Source organism: Neofelis nebulosa, chromosome 16 (assembly GCF_028018385.1).
Source record: "Neofelis nebulosa isolate mNeoNeb1 chromosome 16, mNeoNeb1.pri, whole genome shotgun sequence".
Classification (NCBI taxonomy): Eukaryota; Metazoa; Chordata; class Mammalia; order Carnivora; family Felidae; genus Neofelis; species Neofelis nebulosa.
Genome location: NC_080797.1, coordinates 240411 through 259154, shown reverse-complemented (window position 1 = coordinate 259154; position 18744 = coordinate 240411). Strand labels below are relative to the sequence as shown.

The following is an 18744-nucleotide window of genomic DNA, read 5'->3' as shown; positions in this document are numbered from 1 at the left end:
TGGTGCTCCCAGGAGGAGGTGGCATGTGCACTTCTGGACCGAGCCTCCGCCTTTGGCAGCCTGTGGGGGGGAAGGGCGGCTGGGTGTTGAAGGGAAGTGTTGGTCACACTCTCGTAAAAGGGAGGGCTGGTGTCAGTTCACAAACGACAGCCGGTCCTCTGTTTTGTAGGTAAAGGTATCTCAGAACGTGGCCTTGCCCCCGTTGGTTCACGTGTCGTTTCTAGCTGCTTTGGTGCTGCAGTGTAGAGTTGAGTGGTCGCAGCAGAGACCGCACGGCCCCAGGGGTCTAATAATTTACTGTCTGGCTCTTCACAGGAAACTCGCCAGTCCCTGGTGTGTGTCACAATTGTCCGGTGTGAACGGGGAATTGGGATCCTCAGTGTGCAAGGGCCAGTGGGTCCCGGAAGGCCCGGAGCATGTGGGGAGAGCCAGGAGGGCCCCACCGCGTTTTCTGGCGCGGGGTTTCCTCCCCGCTGTCGGTGGTCTTGGCAGGGAGCGGAGGGACGCACAAGCACCGTTTCTGGCCGAGATGGGCGTCTGGGGTTTAGAGAGCCTCACTAGGTGCAGGGGTGAATTTTCTGTTCCAGTCGTTGCGTTGTACGTTTCTCCTTCGTCACCCCGGTGGGTGTGGCAAGATAGAACGGCGAGAATACAGACTGGTTTTGGATTTAGATTTTTTGAGTCTTGGAGAACGTGCTCGGTGCTGAAGTGGCGCTTTCTCGTGGCTTCTGTGTTTCTCTCTAGAAAGTGACCTTTAAGGCTGGCCCGCGGCTCCAGTTCCTCTTCCACTCTGACAGCAGTAACAATGAGTGGGGCTACAAGTTCACAGTCACGGCCTACGGTCTGCCTGACGTGGCCGTGTCGTGGGCGTCGGATTTACAACTGCTTGTTTCCCGGCTGCTGGGTCGCCTCGCTGCCCAGTGCATGGCGCTCAAGTCTACGCACAGTGAGTCCGTGGGGGAGGGCCAGGTGGTGCCCTGTCACAGGGCCCTCTAGACCAAACCGGAGCATGGTGTCCACTGGGTGTTATTTCCGTAGTTTCTTGGCGTGGACTTTGGAGCCTGTCACAGAGGGCACATGGGGCACAGGGCTGGTGTTCAGCAGCATTGCTGTTGTTTCTTTCGTTCTTGTTAGTGAAATCTGGAAGCCAGAAATAGAATAAGCTCTATATCCTTTAACCACATGAGTGTTTTTGTTAAATATGGGAATGTGGATTTTGCTGTAAGGTGATTTTTCAGCTTAGTTATTAAATGCATCTAAGAAACAATAATTATAGAATAAAACTTCCTCACGTATTTCATTTCTATTTCACTTTTTGAGGCTTTCCGATCATAAAAGTAGAATGTCATAGAAATTGCATACTGGGAAAATCAAGGAGAAAAGCCATTCCTAGTGGGGAAAAGTATTAACATTTTAATATATCCCCACCCAGTCTTTTTTTACATCTGCTCATAAGCACACAAGGGTGCGTATTTAATTCTCATTTTTTTTGCAAACCAAAGCTTACACCTTGTGAGCATTTCCCGTGTCACTGAACACCTGTGCCCGGTCTCCAGCAATGCCCCGGAGCTGAGCCTGTGGCACAGCTGTGGGTTCGCGGTGGGGAGGGGTGTTTATCAAGTGCCGCAGTCATGTTGCGGTAACTGCGTGGATCCCTTGCTCATCTTCGAGCGCCCAGTGGTTAAAACCTCCTTTTGGGCAGTTGACAGACTCTCGGTGTCGCCGGGAGAACAGAGCTCTCACGAGCCTTCTTCTCTTTCCAGAGTTAGGGGGCGACGTGGCCGTGCCCCCGGCAAAAATGGCGGCGGTCCTGAACTCCCCGCTGTGGAAACCGGTCTTCCGGCATCAGCTGTGTCTGGAGCTGGGATTAGCAGCCAGCTGGCCCACTAGCCCGCGCCAGGATAGTAAGGAGGTATTTACTGTCCTGGCGTCTTTCTACCTGCAGTGGAGTCCGCTCGCTCACCGTCGCCGCTTTGAATCACGAACGCCTGTGTTTGCGTCCCCCCCGCTCCCCCACCCCCCGCCAGCTGTTAGCCCCTGGGAGGCAGGGTCCACCCCTGGTTCACCTGGTGTCCACACTGCACGCTCGGTGGGTGGTGGGTGACCCCAGCCGAGTGGCGTAGGTGCTCAGGAAGGCTGTCTGCACGGAGCTGCTGAACCGGCCAGTTGAGTCCGCCGCTGGTGCCCGCTGAGTCAGACGGAGTGAACGATTCGTGTTGCACTCTTGTCCGTGAACAGCGGCGCTCGTGGTATTTCGTCAACTAAACAAGTTTGCCTCTCGTCCCCTTTCCGTCGCCCTGCCCTCTGTCCCTGCTCTACCTCTTGTCCCTCCGTCCCCCAAGTCACTCGGAGGTTAGCTGAGGGTCCAGGGCCTCTCCCCCGCCATCCTCTCTCTGTAGATGTGGCTCTTTAGCTGCGGCATCGTCTTATCGTCCCTTGTCATCCCACTGCCGAGCACCAGTAATGGCTCCCAGTGCCCACAGGGTGAAGTCCGAGCTCCTCGGTATGACGGTCGAGGCTCTATCCCATCTCCTTTCACCTCGCCACTCTGCCCTTTTCACCCCCACCCACCGCCCAGCCCCGGGTGAGACTTAAGGCCAGGTCAGTCTCGCCGCTGACTCTTGACTCCGGCTCAGTCTTCAGGGTCCGGCCCAAAGCCCACTCCCTCCCAGAGGCTCTTCTTCGTGACATCAGCCGCCCCCGGGGGCTCTGTCCGGTGGGCTCTCGGCACTGGGCATCCCTCCCTGGCAGTTGGTGCTCGATAACCTTTTGCTCTGTGGTGGCGCTGGGTTCACGCCCTCACCGTCTCCCTATGTTTACCCTGGTTTTCAACCCGTGTACCTGTGTGGTTTCCCCAGAGCACCCCGTGTTTTGTCCTTCTCCTCCGGCCCGGCAGGTGCTCGCCGAACCGTACCCCTCGAACGGCTGCGCTCACCGGGACCCGTTGTTGTTGTTGTTCCAGGTCACGCGCATCCCCGAGGATCCCTGCCGCCGTCTCCTTCTTGAGTTTGTACAGGCAGACCCTGCCCAGAGCTGCTGTGGGCCACTGTCAGAACTGTGCAAGGGACTCATACAGGCATGTAGAAAACAGGCCCCAAAGACAGATAGAGTTGCTGGTTCCACTATTGATCAAGCTGTGAACGCCACCTTTGCTGCTCTGGTGTGTCGTACTCCAGACTTATATGAGAAGCTGCAGAAATATGGTAACTTATACTACAGGGAATATTTCTCATCCGAAGGCCAGTTGCTAAGTTTTAAGAAAGCCTATCTTAAGTGAAAATTTTAAAATATTTTCAAATATGAACGTGTTTCTACCACCGTAGACTTCCATCTCATTAAGTCCTACTCTGCCGGTCAAGAGATTCGTGACCAGTTTATAGTCAGTGGATTGTCGTGCGTGGCAAGTGGCCTTGAGTTTCCTAATCGACAGGTCACTTCTTTCTCCACAAATCTCATGGAAAACTGCCAGCAAGTTTAATGGGAGGAAACCCTGACTTGGGTTTAGTCTCAGGCAAAACTGTAAACTGGGGGCCGGTGGCTCTGACCTTCCAAGAGATGCCGGTTACGCCCGGACCCGTTGAGGTCATTCAGTGTGCTGATAATCAGGGACGGGAGCGGAGGTGTCCGCTCGCACCTGCACACAGAGCTCCTGTAGCGTTGCCCCTGCTCAGCCTCCTCTGTGGGCAGCACGCTCCTTGCCGTCGCGTGCACCTGTGTCCACTGTGCGTGCAGCCTGCGGCCTCATAATAATCTCTTTCCTCGTCGTCTTTCAAGGGAAGAACATCTCACACTCTCCCTAAAGACGACATGGGGTGTCCCCGAGCACTTCTGTGGCGCAGATGAAATGAGCGGGGGTGGGTGGTTTCTCCCACCTGAGCAGGTCATTGACGGCTGCTGTTACCGCGATCACCGCGAGGGTCACTGCTGCCCTTTTTGCCCTGTTCTTTGGAGCTCACTTTGCAGAGTTTATTTCCTGATTTCTAAAACATCTCCATTAATCCCTCCTCCTTCAATTCTTAACTATTTTCTTTAAGAAGCTGCTCAAGTAAACAAAATCCACATGGAGGCACGAGTGATTTATGAAAACAGCCGTCCCATGGAAGAGTTTATCTCTGCTAGGGGGTGGCGATGTGTCCTGTCAGGTCTCGAAGCAAAAATCCAGTGTATGTTTTCACAATCAAATTATAGTAAGAGAGCTGGACCGTCTCAGTAGATGGACAAAAGCCGTGTGAGTTGACAGCTAGGAAGCAGGAACACCTGGCTGGTTTTGTCGGTAGAGCCTGCGACTCTTGACATCGAGGTCGTGAGTTCAAGCCCCACGTTGGGAGTGGGGTCTACTTAAAGTAACAATTAAAAAAAATAACCAACAAACCCTGAGAAACAAAATTTTTGGCTGGTTGCCAGTTCCCTAGCTCTTTTTCAGATTGTGTTCAGATATCACATATCTTATTTCAGGAGAGAAACACACAGTCTGATGTGGGAACTTGAAACACTTTGCCGAATATAGGCTGTTCCCAGGATACCTGCCACTCGGGCTTTGGAGGCACCGTTGGAGGCCCTCAGTTCCTTAGGGCTGTTCACAGGTCCTGCGGGATGGGCTACTTTAAGGGTGGCCCTTGTCTAGATCACTTGGTCACCTTTGTGTAAAAGTTGGTCAACCTTTCGCACTAGAAATATATGGCAGGAGTCTTTGACCTAGACGGTAAGGGCAGGGTCCAGGTCTGTGTTCGTCAGCATTGTGTCCCCAGGGCCTGGTATAGAGCCCGGCACATCCTGCATGTTCAGAAAATTGTCCTCGCATCATATGTCCGCTTGCCAGAAAGCATCATGCTGTTCTGACACATTCTCCTTGGGTTTTTACAAGACAAGAAAGAAACAGGGCTCATAGGTCTTTCTTTTTTTTTTATTTATTTATTTATTTTTTTTTTTTTTAATTTTTTTTTCAACGTTTTTTATTTATTTTTGGGACAGAGAGAGACAGAGCATGAACGGGGGAGGGGCAGAGAGAGAGGGAGACACAGAATCGGAAACAGGCTCCAGGCTCCGAGCCATCAGCCCAGAGCCTGACGCGGGGCTCGAACTCACAGACCGCGAGATCGTGACCTGGCTGAAGTCGGACGCTTAACCGACTGCGCCACCCAGGCGCCCCTCATAGGTCTTTCTTTTAAACAAACAACTTTTTTGTTATGTTTCTGATTATAAGAATAATACCCATGTAGGAACTTAAAAAGTACAGAAAAGCTGAAAATAACAATCAATTATAATCTCATCAGTTCAAGAACAAGTCTATTAACATATTTCTGCATATCTACCTGGCCTTACAGTATATATGTACCTACGTGCACACTGTGTTTTAAATACGTATGTTCTTTATAAATAGATAATTTTGTTTACACTGTTTCAAAGCTGACCTTTTTTACTTAATTTATACCGTGAACCTTTTTCATGTCAATAATAATAATTATTATTTTTTAATAACTATTTTTTATCCACTTTTAATACTCTATTTTACTTTTAATATTTTTGATAATTTACTCTCATATTTTTACTTTAAATATTTTACCCCGTTTAATAGTGTGTCCGTTTCAGATGTTGTTCACTTGAAAAGGGTTAGTTTGAAGTAACACAGAGAACCCATTCCAGGTATTTGTGGCTTAACTGATCTTTATTACGTCCAAGCGTCTTCCTGCCCGCAATGTGTGTGCCTCAGGGAAAAGACTCTGTGTTAGTAGTGTTAGGAGGTTTAGAAACTGATTTGTGCATAAATTTGATTTGGTCGCATCATAAACTGATTTGGTCGCAGTAGTGAATTGAGCTAACTGAGCGCCCTCTCCTTATCTCCTCTCCCCAGTAAAAAGTGGGGGCCACACAGCCCTGAGCGAGGAGTTTGCACAGGTGTACTATTTGGCAGATGGGATTCGGATATGGATGGTAAGATTTTCCTTGCATGGGATCTTTTTGTATTTTGAGTTTTTCCCACCATGGTTTCGTTGTCATTAAGGTGTAACAGCCCTCTTCTCAAGAGCATAACCTTAGGAATTTTTTAAAAACTCAAGTTCAGTGACAACATGAAATGCTGTAAAATAATTTAGAACCCTTGAAATCGTAGTGTGGTGAGTGCGAAGGACATTCAGAGGAAACGGTGCGTGTGGGGGGCTGTCACCCCAAAGGCCACTCTGCGGGACCTCGTGGACCAGGTGGAAAAGCACTGTGGTAGATACGGGACAACCACTCGGGGCTTTCAGTGGGGGAAAGGCCATTGTCAAAGGGGGGCCCTTTCTGCATGGTAGAAAAGTGGTTCCGTAGTGACCGTTCGTTGGTGACAGCCAGGAACTGGAGGAACAAAATGTGCACCGGTAGGAGGACGGACGGCGAGACTGTGTGTTACCTGGCTGCCTCAGCGACGCTGCAGCGTGAGACGGTCACGTGCCGCTGTGCCGCAGTGAGAGTGAGTGAGGCGAGCCACGTGTGTCAGCTCACACACGGGTGACGAGCAGAAACCAGTCCGAGAGGAAGGTCCGAGTGCGCTCCACCTCACGTTAAGTTGACACGCAGCCCGGGTCTGCGGCGCCATGGTGCAGATGCACAGGAATGGCGAACGCCGTGCTCGGGAGATCGTTTTTCTCAGGCGTGGAGATGGACCCTACATGTTATTGTTTATGTGTTCACAGTCGTCTTAAACGCTGTGTAGTGATTGGGAGGAATCCTGAAATCGTGGAGGAGGGGACGGACAAGGAGACGGAGTGCAGGAGACTGACCGTGGTCCCTAGGTAAACGTGACAGCTGCTCCAGGGGTAGGATGGTCAGGCTCCGTGGCCGCGGTTGAGGGGTGCACAGCGGTGTGGCGTCCGGGACCGTTCCCGCGCTCCTGCCTTGGTGACTTGCTGGGCGCTGGAAGCACTGACCAGACGGGGGAAAGCGCTGGAAGCGTTGACCGGACGGGGGAAAGTGGCCTTGGGTCTTTGGGAGTAGGGGGTGAGTTCAGCCTGGGACATGCTGAGGATGAGAACATACGGGTTATCAGAGACGCCTGGCGGTAGGGTTCAGCAAACGTGGAAGAATCTCACTGGTGTTTCACGGAAACGTCAGAAGAGGGATGACGATAGCTTCACGCCGTCAGGGATGTTTTTTTAAGGCGTGAGTTTACCCGGGAACAGAGAGGCCTGACCAGGATCCATAGCGATCGGAGCATACACACCAGATGGATAGATAGATGGGGACCAAACGAACAGATTCTCAGAAGAAACTGAGAGGTCCTGCCCTCAGAACGGTGCGAGGAGGGCCAGAGCAGCGCTGGCAGAGGAGACGGGGCAGGCAGTGGCAGTCGTTGAGGACAGCGTGTCCGACACAGGCTCATTCCACAGGCGGCTCAGGTGAAAGGGTTTGGCAGTGGACGAGGCACAGGCTAGGCCACGCTTCTGGTCTAGCGCAGCACAGACTGCCGATAGCTGGACAAGACGCCAGCCTCCTTCCCCAGACCGTGGCCTCTCGCGTGGCACAGACGGCCTGCCGCCTGGGCTGTGCGCACTGTGGCTCCCACTGTGTGACCACCGCCCCCTGCCCGGCAGGCTCGGTGTCGCTTACGAGTGTCCCCTCACGCAGACAGAGGGGAGGTGAACTTTTGGTCCAACTTCAGCAGACTGGAGGTGTAACCCTAGCAAGACCCTTCGCTCCTCTAGACCTCTGCTGCCTTAGCTGCGCTTGGTCAGCTGTGGGTAATGGCCCCCCCAGCTCCAGTGTTCACAGTTTTCGAATAATAGGGTTGGGGTAAAACCCCCTCCAAACAATGCATAGTTGAAAAGAAAGCAGTGTTGCACATACACCTGCAGACACATCCATCTTTCAAAGTCTGGCTTACTCCCAGGACAAACAAAAGCAACTCAGTCCCGTGTCCTTGGTGGCTGGACAGTAATGGTACGGTTCTCCGTGATGTCAGTGCTGCTGGGTGTGTTTGAAGTAGCATCCTGTGGCTGTCCTGGCAGCCTGGCCCGGACAGTGTGGTCATGTGGCTCCGCCTCTCCCCCCAGCTAGAGATGAAGCAGAAGTCCCTGATGAGCCTGGGGAGCGAGGCGGAAGGAAGGCATGGGTCCGAGGCTGCCGAGCTGAACCCCGAGAGCCTGGGTGAGTGCGCCACTCAGCCTTCTGTCTGCGTGGCCTAGGGAACCGGTGACCCGTCTTCTGGATTGTTTTAGTTGAAGGTGTGTTGACCTGAGGAAAGTAGGAGGACAGGAGCTACATGTAGTTTCCAAGGATGGTCACAAAGAGAAAAATGCCAGAGGAGTAATTGTTTATTTTTTTAATTTTGTTTTTTAACATTTATTTATTTGAGAGAGACAGAGCATGAGCAGGGGAGGGGCAGAGAGAGAGACACACACAGAATCCAAGGCAGGCTCCGGGCTCCGAGCTGTCAGCACAGAGCCCGGCGCGGGGCTCGAACCCACGAACCGTGAGATCATCACCTGAGCCGAAGTCGGACGCTTAACCGACTGAACCACCCAGGTGCCCCAGGAGTAATTGTTTATTAATATGACCCAAATGCTGACTCTTTCTCATTACTTCTCTTAGGAGAGAGACGTCAGGTGCTTTTGAGCTACATCTTGTTAATGCGTTCCAAGTGTGCTCTCACTGAGTGTTCGGTAGATTAAGGAATTACCTGCTAATTTCTTAGTGATATCATGGTCAGTTTAAAAACTCTTACTACTTTAAGGGCCTGGGTGGCTTAGTCGGTTAAGTATCCGACTTCGGCTCAGATCACTATCCCCGGTTCGTGGGTTCAAACCTCGCATCCAGCCCTGTGCCAACAGCTTGCTCAGAGCCTTGGAGCCTGCTTCAGATTCGGTCTCCTTCTCTCTCTGTCCCTCCCCTGCTCTCTGACTCTCAAAAATAAATAAATGTTTAAAAAAAATTTTTTTTTTAATAAAACCTCTCACTACTTTAGAGAAATGTGTTGAAGCGTTTAGATGAAATAGTGCGATATTGTGGTCTGCATGGAAATAATCCAGGGAGGGAGCGGCTAGCGAGATGAGACTGGCCTTGGGCTGGCGTTAGGGGTGCACAGTGGGGTCCTTATACTCTTCTCTCTGCATGTTAGAAAACATCCACAATAAAACTTAAAAAATTTTTTTTTTTAATGTTTATTTACTTTTGAGAGAGAGAGGGAGAGAGACAGTGTGAGCAGGGGAGGGGCAGAGAGAGAGAGAGGGAGAGACAGAATCCGAAGCAGGCTCCAGGCTCCAGGCTCCGAGCTGTTAGCACAGAGCCTGACGCGGGGCTCGAACCCACGAGCTGTGAGATTGAGACCTGATATGAAGTCGGACGCTCAACTGACTGAGCCACCCAGGCGCCCCAATGAAACTTCTTTTTAAGTGTGATGACCGGGCTGGGGAGATTTTGACTTGTACAGTGAGACAAAGGTTTATTTTTTTCAGTAGATGTGTATATCACTGTGGTAACCGAGGTATTTCTCGTCTTAAATTACAGAGTTTATATAGATCATTTTCTCTCCAGAAGTAAGCAGTAAGTTTGGTTTTGACTTTTTTCACTACCTTCCTTGCTGTTTGCATTTAGCGAAAGAGTGTATTCAGAAGAGTCTCCTGTTGCTAAGATTTTTGCCCATGGGAGCGAGTTCAGAAGAAAGCCGTGACGAGTTGGCGGCCACAGATGACGTGGATCACCTGCAGCCACGCGACAGGCGCCCGAGGACGAGCTCTGTGGCGGAGGAGCATTTCCAGGCCTCGCTGTCTCCCGTGGAAGCGGCCACACCTGCCGTGAGGGACGGGGGTCCCGGCTCGGAAGCGCAGCCACACCTGCCCCCCGGCAGCGGCCCCCCTGCCTCAGAGGTGCCCCCTGCCGCCACTGAGGAGCCCTCGTCACCTTCCGCTCCCACCCGGCGGCCTCCCTTCACCCGAGGGCGGCTCCGGCTGCTCTCCTTCCGGTCAATGGAGGAGGCCAGACCGGCGCCCACAGTGAAAGAGAAATACCCCCTGCTGAGGGATGTCCTGGACTTCATCAAGGACCAGTCCCTCTCCCACGAGAGGTGAGCCGGGCAGCGCCTTCCCAGCACCTTCTCTTTTCGAGCTGTAGGCACCCAGGCTGGTCAGAGGCTTGAGGTTCACGTGAAGGCAAGCAAGTAATACTTGAAAGAGAGATTGAGATTTGTTCTAGAACGTTCAATGAAAAATCGGGTGATTATTTTTTTTCTTTTAGAGGTGTATTTTGTCATTTCAGATTTGCACGTTACACTGTATGAAAATTGCACCTCAGTAATGTCCCGCTAGGGTGCAAAGAAACATTTGTTATGGTGGCTGTCGTTTATAAATGTGTCTTTTTTAATTCTGGGAGAAACTTAAGATTTGATACTTTCTGACAGAATTGTATACCTGTGGACCTACATCTCTGGAAGTATTGCATATTGCATGTTTTAATTTCCCGTCCTGAGAGTTAAAACTTTGTCTCTGCGGGGCAGTAAAGAACCCAGCGTTCCTTTTTGATGACTGAATTTGTCAGTCTGGGCTGTGGGGCTTCTGGACAGTTGGCGGGAGCCGCTTCGTGTTGCTGCTGGGCAGTGACTAAAAGTAGCCAAGAGGTGCTGGTCCCCTCCTGAGTGACCTTTCTGACGCCCTCACAGCAGTCCTTCCGTGTTGTTAACATGCCCCCGCTTGAGCTCTCTCGGTGCCCCTGACTTGGGTTCTGTGTTCAGTGTTGTGAAGGTTCTCTCCTGGAGGAAAGCCCAAGCGCAGAGCGTCCTCGAAGTCCTGAGGATAGTTCAGTACTGCGTGGAGTCCCTCGGGCAGCCGCACTGCTTCCAGCCGCCGTGCATTCTCTTCCTGCTGGAACTTCTGACCTGCCAGAAAGAGTTTACCAAGTAAGTCCAAAGTCCATACCTGCAAGGAACACCGGCGGGGGTTGTCTTCTTTAATCAGTAACTCGTATTTCCGTGGAGGATGCAAATGTATGTTTTTGGTCAGTTCTCTCATCCTGTGGAGAAAGGGGTTCTATCCTTTTAGCGAGTAAATACCAGATACGAGTTCGCTCCTCCTGATGAGTTTATCAGCTGTATTTGACCAGACAGTGGGGATTGTATTCCCTCGTACCCGTGCTCGTCAGTCAGCTCCTGGAAGCTGTGAGCTGACTTTAATTTTCTTCTACAGTAAGGACACGAAGTGTTTCACAAGGTTGTTCTCATAGCTCAGTCAGTATTTCCTGAGCACTATGCCGGGCGCTGTTCTAGGTGATGCATGTGCAGCCGTGGACAAGGCAGGCAGGATTCTTGTTCTGATGGAGCTGGTATTTTATGGAGGAGAGACAGACAATAACAGAAGTCCATCCATCCATCCATCCATCCATCCATCCATCCATCCATTCGCCTATGTAATCTGCCCGTCCTGGACAGTGATACACAGTAATCCGGTGAAGCTGCTGTCGTGTAGGTGGGTGGTCAGGGAGCAGGCTGAGAAGACGGCCTGTGAACCGAGAGCTCGGGCTGAACTCGGGGAAAAGCACTGAAGACCGAAGGAACAGGGCAGAGGCCTTAGGGCAGGGGCTTAGCCCGAGGAACAGAACGAAAGCCAGCGTGCCTGAGTGAGGGAGGATGGGAGGAGACCCGCTCAGGAAATTAGGCAGGGCTCAGGTGATGTACATCTTTGTAGGACATGATTTAAGGTGTTTGGGTTTTGTACTGAGTCGTGGATGGGGGACCCCAAGCCCGGGAGGAGCATACTGGCGTTTGCGTTTATGAAAGACCCTTCTGGCTGCTCTCTGGGAAAGCGTGGGCAGAAGCAAAGTACTTGGTGGATGGTGATGCGCTTTCCTGAGGGGAAGAGAATGGAAAAACAGATCGGGGAGAAAACCAAAGTTGTTTGGTGTGTTAGGTTTGAGCTGCCTCTTTCACATCCAAATACAGATATCCGGGCAGTGAGGGTAAGGGTCTGACGTTCTGCAAAGAAGCCAGGGTTAGGGACAGAGTCTCAGCACATAGGTGGTCTTTAAAGCTGTGAGACCGGATGGCCAAGAAAGAGGGCAGAGGTGGACAAGAGCGGGCTCAGGACTGAGCATGAAGGGCATCTCTTTATTCAGAGCTGAGGAAGAGGGGTCAGCTGAGGAGATCAGGAAGGAGTGGCCATCAGGAGCGAACACTGGGGGTGGTGGGGTCATAGAAGCTGAGAGAAGAATGTGTCATGCGCTGATGTGGGAGGTTGCACCACGTGAAAACACACTGGATCTGCAGTCTCATCGGGGCCATGGGGCCGAAAGCCCAGGCGCACTGGGTTGAGAGGAAAATGGGGCGTGTAAAATGGAGGGAGAGACCACAGACGATCATTTCGAGAACTTCGGCCTCAAAGAGGAGCAGAGGACAGGGGCAGAAATGCAGGGGAGATGGGATCAACGGAGGGTTTTTAAGAGGTGTCAGAGCGTTCGTATGCTGGCGGGAGAGCATCAGTTTGAGGCGCACTTGATGCACGGCAGGTACCGTGTGACTCCCAAGGGGTCGGCTTGCACAGAGCCCAGGAGGCCGTCTGTGGCTGCAGGGGGGGGGTCACAGCATGGATGGAGGCACAGAGACGTGGGGCGCCCGTGTGGCCTTTCCGTGTTTAAACAGAACGGCAGAGTCGTCAGCTAAACATGAAGGGTTGGGAGGAGTGGCGGCCGTTTAAGGAGAGGCAGGAGGGGTTGAAATGGTAACACCAAGTGAGAAAGGCAGGCTGACTGCCTGAGAGTTTTGAGCGCTTGTTTGAGAAGTGCCTCTTCCAGCGACGCTGTGCTGTGCTGTGCTGTGCTGGTGCCTGTGTAGGGTTCCCAGGCGAGTGTATGGTGAGGGGGCGTGGGGTCTCAGCTGGGCCTGCGGCCCAGAGAAGAGAGGCACGGGTGGCGGTGGGCGCGAAGCGACGTCCTGGGTCATCAGGGAGGAGCAGGTCCTGTGGTGTGTAGGGCTCCTTGGGGCTGAAGTCGCTGCTGTGGGGGTCGGGTCGCAGAGAGGGTGGGCAGGCTGCTCTCAGGTGAGGGTCTCAGAGGTGATGCCATCACCGTGGTGACAAGGGTCAAGGTGGAATCTGTGAGGGGAGGCGAGGGTGGGTGTGACTGATGAGGTCGAGTACTTAACCCAGAACCCGAGACCCTCGGTGGTGGTGGCCAGCCATCAGTTGGGGGCAGGTTTATATTAAGAGAGAGAGAGAAACGATTGCCGCCCCTCACTCCTGGCGCCGGCCCCCCGGCCCCCCCCCCCCGTGACCCTGCTTTGCCGTTGCTCCCAGCGACTGCACTTGTGCTCAGGTCCCCGGCCAGTTTGTGCGGGCGCCGCGTCTTGGCTCTTTTTCCTGTAAGGAATCACAGTTATTAAGTAAGCGATGGCTTGGCAATCAGGTGATCAGTGTTTTCCTCTGTTTCTAGTTATTTTGGACACTTGGAGGGCTGTGGCGCAGACCTGCACAAAGAGATTCGAGCCACTTACTACCAGTTTGTTCTGTTTTTGGTCAAAGCGGTTAAAGGATTCAGCCGCATAAATGACAGGTACTGTATAACTGCGCCGTTCCCAGAGAAAGCGTTCTTCCTACTTCTTCTGATTTTAGAAGAAATACGTGTTCAGTGTTGAAAATATAGAAAAACAGAGTTAAAAAGAGCTGTGATCCCTGATCTTACCGTCTTGAGCTCATTGCCAACCTACTGTATACTCTGTCCCAGCTTCTTTTCTGTGTGGTGTGAGCGTTTTCAGGGGGATGGTTCTTGGTCCGTGTAGGGATTTCCAGCCTGTCATTTTAGTTGCAGATGTGTTAGGTGCAGTCTTAGAATTTGAGTAGAGAGCCCTTCCCCAGGCGCCTCCACAGTAGGTGCTTTAGACAGAAACCTCGAATCAAACGGTCTCCCTCTCCTCCTACGCTGACCGACCTGGGCTAATTCGGGACTGGCCCTCATCTTGCTGTTTATCGGGAAGGTGATCTTTACGGCTCCGTCCTTGACCGTAAAACGCCCCCTGAGGTAGGCCTGGCAGGGCAGACGCCTCACTTCGTGCTTTTGGAGCTCTTGCTGAGCTGTGCTTTGACGAGGGCTTGTGTGGGGTGTGTGCAGTTTGGAAGGACCAGCCGTCCCGTCTGCTCTCCACCTGCAGACACAGCGGGTCGTGACTTGCATTGTCTTGTCCCCCTGGCGATGGACAGCGTCCACAAATTGCACCGTCATGGGCTCTCTAGGTCCCTGCTGCCTGCCTTGTCCTGTGTGCAGACAGCCCTGCTTCATCTTCTGGACATGGGCTGGGAACCTGGCGACCTCGCTTTCTTTGTGGACATTCAGCTACCAGATCTCCTCATGAAAATGACACAAGAGAACATAAGTGTCCACGACAGTGTGATCAGGTAAGAACCCGGTCCTGCGTCTGCGGCTCCTCGAGCGGATCGTGAGTACTGGGGTCGCAGCTGGGTTCCTCTCGTTGGGCTCCTCCCTGTGTAGTGTCCTGGCTCGGGCACAGACCAGCCGGGTGACTTTGAGCAGGTACTTGGAGCCCGCTCTGCCTCAGTTCCCTCCTCCTCACGCCTGGAGATAATAATGGTACCCACCTCCCAGGATTGTTGTGAAGGGCAGGTGAGTTCTGTTTCTCAGGGGTGAGAACAGGGTCTGGTGCGAGGAAGCGTATGTGACTTGGTGGTGGTGGGATTGGGGACTTGGAGGACAAGGACCCTCCGCATTTTTGGACACCCTGGTACCGCTTGTGGAATCGGAGAACCCTTTTCTCTATTCTTTGGTTATGTGCATATAGGGTTTTAGCCGCTCTACCCTCTTGCGTATTGTAAAGACTTAGTTTATGAGAAAAAGATAGTATGCGGATTTTCTTTCCTTCCCACTTTTAATGTCTCCTCCCTGCTCAAGTCCACTTACCCAGGAGCCAGTCGTGTCTGTAGAAAAGACAGAACAAAACGAGAGGAGGAAGGCAAGGGGAGAGGCTTCGCTTTGTCAGACATTCTGGGGAAGGAGGTGGCACAACAGCCATCTCCTCGTTCCCCAGAGCCTGGCGTCGCCCTCTGTGAGGGGACGCAGCCGGGGTGGGGGTGAGGGGGTCAGCCAAGTAGTCCCACCCCCCCATCCTGCCACTTCCCTCCGTGCCCCGCCCAGAGTGGAGTCTGTTGTGTTTGCATTTAGCGGCGAGCAAATCCCTTTGTATGTAAAATTCTGGTGCTAAAACAAACTATGAACTGAAGTTATGGAAATCTATAATTTTTTTTATCTAAAAGGAGCCCATGGGAGTATCTATATGAAATTCTTCTTTGAAAGGAGGAAGCTGAGGGGCACCTGGGTGGCTCAGCTGGTTAAGCCTCCGATTTCGATTTCGGCTCAGGTCATAATCTCACAGCCCCTGAGTTCGAGCCCCACGTCGGGCTCTATGCCGACAGCCGGGAGCCTGGAGCTGCTTCAGATTCTGTGTCTCCCTCTGTCTCTGCCCCGCCCCCTCTCACGCTCTGTCTGTCTCTGTCAAAAATAAATAAACGTTAAGCAAAAATGTCACGAAACGAGGACACTGAGCAGAGCGGAGTGTGGTGCCAGGGCCTCAGAGCAGCTGACGGGAGAGACAGAGCCCGGGTCTCCCGCCTGCCTCTCTTGCTGGAACTGAAAAAGTTCGCTATGGCTCCAGTGCCTGGCACAGGATAGGGTCACCACGAACGGCTCGCAGGTGCACTTGTGCCCTGGGGGCACACCTTTCAGGCTCCGGCTCCTCACCCACTGTCATCTGTTCCTTCTCACTGCTGTGTGTACCTCTCGGCAATCTGGCGGTCCTGGGACGTCTTCGCTCGGCAGCGTGAAGGGGCCAGTCTGCTCCCCAGCGTGCTTTTCTCTCTGTGTCCTTCTTGCAGCCAGTGGAGTGAAGACGATGAGCTTGCTGATGCCAAGCAGAACTCAGAATGGATGGACGAGTGTCAGGATGGCATGTTTGAGGCCTGGTATGAAAAAATAGCCCAGGAAGACCCAGAGAAGCAGAGGAAAGTAAGACCTCTCAACTGGAGTAATCTGAAGTGATTTGCTGGGAGTTTGGAGAGGAGAGTCTGCCCGGGGGGTGCCCGCAGGCCGGCTCCCGAGGGTCCCGTTGGTACAGCCTGAGGGGCCCCGAAGCCCGGATTGACCTCCTTCCGAGTGCAGCTCCCTCCTGTAGAACCGGACTCCCAGAGTGTGGGCTCGCGAGGGGCCCACGTCTTCCTCCCTCCACCGAGAGAAGTGCTGAAAGCCCTGGGCCCGGGTGTCCTCGGGCAGCACACGCTCTTCCTGTAGGCAGGTGACGTGGGGAGCCATGTCGCAGTCGTGGGCCGCCCGGCAAGCTTGGGAGCAGCCGAGCGCCCGGTCAGAGTTCCGTGGTCCAGACGCGCGGAGGCACCGGGCTCCGACAGCCTGCCGTGTCTGTCTCCGCGTTCGGTGTGGGTCCATCACTGCCACACTGTGCCAGGCATCTCCTGCCTCAGATTCGATCATTTTCTCAGGGTCGCGTGCCTACTGTGTGCCAGTTAACGGTGGTCACGTGGCACCTTTTGGTGCTCAGATGGGGCACGCCCACGTGGCCTCAGCGAGTTTTCTCTCTCCTGTGGTAGTGTCTTACCGAGAGCCATCAGTAGCTCCAAGGTGGTGTGGCTTGTGTGCTCTGATTTACTTCCTGCTCTCCAGGCGGTCCTGAGGCCTGCAGCTCCTTTCCAGTAAAACCGGTGCTTTTGCTCATGCCGAGGTGCCCCTGCCTCCCCGCCCCCCATGGAAGGTTTCCCTTTCACGCGCCTGCAAACAGTGCGTCCTCGGCAGTGTTTCCTGTTTCTCTGACGCGGCTCCGTCCAACCAAGTACCCAAGCTAGAAATCTGGATGCTGTCCTTGACCTCTCCCTTCCGCAGCCCCACGTCCAGTCTGTCCCCAAGGTGCCGCACCTCGGCCTCCCTAGCGTCTGTCAGGCCTGCCCGCCTTTCACCGCCCTCGTGTCACGGAGCTGCTTTGACAGCCACTCCCGTGGCCAGTCTGCCCGACTGTGGTCTTGCCTCTTGCAGTCCATCCCCAACTCGGTAGCCAGAGGAACTTGTAGAAAGCTCAGAGATCGTTCCTCCACCTGCTCCCCCGCGTTGTACTGCCTTTTACACTCAGGTACTGAATTACTGACAGTCTTATGAACCACCGTCCCGCTGTCTCATTCCCTCCTGTAGAACTTGCTACTGATGGTGTTTGTCATGCCTGCCACGCTCACCCCCACCCAGCTGACACCCGTTTGTCCCTCAGGTCTCAGCCGAGGACTCACCTCCTTTGAAAACCCTTCACGCCCTTCCCAGTGGCCGCTGATACCCCCCGCAGGGTTCTCTCGGCCCCTGACTTTGCCCGTCGGGGCTATCGTCAGTCTGTGTCGTCGCCAGAGGGGGTTCCTGAGTAGACGGCAGTCCCTCCGTCTTCTCTCCCTGGCACCTGCTGCAGGGCGGAGCACTCGCGAACCTCTCCCAGGACGACTGGGTTAATGGGCAGCGGCCACGTTGGGAAGTCCGTCGGCTAACTGCGTTGCCTTCACCTTACAGATGCACATGTTCATTGCCCGCTACTCTGAGCTGCTGCACGTGGACATCTCCTGCGACGGGTGTGACGAGATCGCGCCCTGGCACCGCTACCGGTGTCTGCAGTGCAGCGACATGGATCTCTGCACGACCTGCTTCCTAGGTACGCGCCGCGGTCCGAGCGGGCCGTGCCCAGAAGTGCTGGTCGTGCTGTTTTCCGTGACCGTGTCGGTTTTCCTCGCTCCCCTTGTGCCGAACAGAAAGACTGCCCGGGGAGTGCTCTGACTGGTTGGCAGATAGGAGTCTCATCTCCTGGGTGAATGAGAAGCTCCAGAGCTGTGGCCTGACGGGCTTCCGGCTTCTGTCAAGCTGGGTGTAGTCGCTCAGTAAACACACAGGACCCACGAATGCACAGTCAGCTGAGTCTGCAGAACATTACTTTTCTCTCCGAATCATGCAGCGTGTCCAAGTGGTCGAGTACACAGAGTCAGACCTCAGAAATCCTTGAATATGCCTGATGTGCGGGTGCTGAGGGAAAGCACGTTGACGTTCGTGGGCATCTGAGTGCTCTGTACACACGGCCCGGTCACAGAAGGTATAGCCCCGTCCTGGGAAGCGGCTACAGTTTTAGCAGGAGCTAAACGGGACATGCCTGCAGAATACATTTCCCAGGACACGAATGCTGAGTTCCTGATGAGTGACCGAGTGTTCTGGAAAAGTTCAGAGGTCACAGTAATCGGTGTTGCAGGGGAGGCTCGTGAGGAAGTGTGAATTGTGGGTTGTGACTTCGTCTCTGAAGAAAGTCAGAGCTGGGCGATGTGAAGGTGGTGCATCACTGCCCAAAGCAGAACAAGTCCAGAGACAGAGGGGTGAGCACCTGTAGCGTGTCTAGAGTCTTTCCAGCTGAGTGACGGACCGAGGCAGGCGAGGCCCAGGCTGGGGCCCCGGGGTCATCGGCTGGCGTGTTGGAACAAACCTACAGACACTGGGGTGTTGACACAATCAGATCTCTCCTGGAGGGAGGTGGCTCTGGCCTTATAGGAGTTTCCCTTGGGGGCTCGGTCTCAGCAACGACCAAGGGTTGTTGCCCGGACCAGCTTCGTGGTGGCGGGAGCAGCAAGGGGTCAGATGTGAGGAGCGGTGAACAGGGTGTGCGATGGGGCACGGAGACCCACGGGATGCAAACGCTGTTTCTCACTCGCAGGGTTTGAGATTGTGGGGTCTGTTTCCCTGTGTGATGCTGGAACGAAAAAG

At 53.6% G+C, this 18744-nt stretch overlaps 1 protein-coding gene across 4 annotated transcripts in view; it reads left to right on the top strand.

Moving 5' to 3' along the window:
- The window catches only part of ZZEF1 (zinc finger ZZ-type and EF-hand domain containing 1), a 103875-nt gene that overhangs the window by 51972 nt on the left and 33159 nt on the right, over positions 1-18744 (top strand). For 2 of the 4 annotated variants that reach the window (XM_058705695.1, XM_058705694.1), the window contains exons 24-34: positions 745-946; positions 1764-1912; positions 2963-3203; positions 5852-5931; positions 8028-8121; positions 9568-10036; positions 10700-10864; positions 13387-13506; positions 14184-14345; positions 15837-15966; positions 17515-17653. In XM_058705695.1, coding sequence (XP_058561678.1) covers positions 745-946; positions 1764-1912; positions 2963-3203; positions 5852-5931; positions 8028-8121; positions 9568-10036; positions 10700-10864; positions 13387-13506; positions 14184-14345; positions 15837-15966; positions 17515-17653 — 1951 coding nt within the window. Of the gene's footprint in view, positions 1-744; positions 947-1763; positions 1913-2962; positions 3204-5851; positions 5932-8027; positions 8122-9567; positions 10037-10699; positions 10865-13386; positions 13507-14150; positions 14346-15836; positions 15967-17514; positions 17654-18744 lie in introns of all 4 variants that reach the window. The other 2 variants (XM_058705693.1, XM_058705692.1) reach the window with 1 other exon arrangement.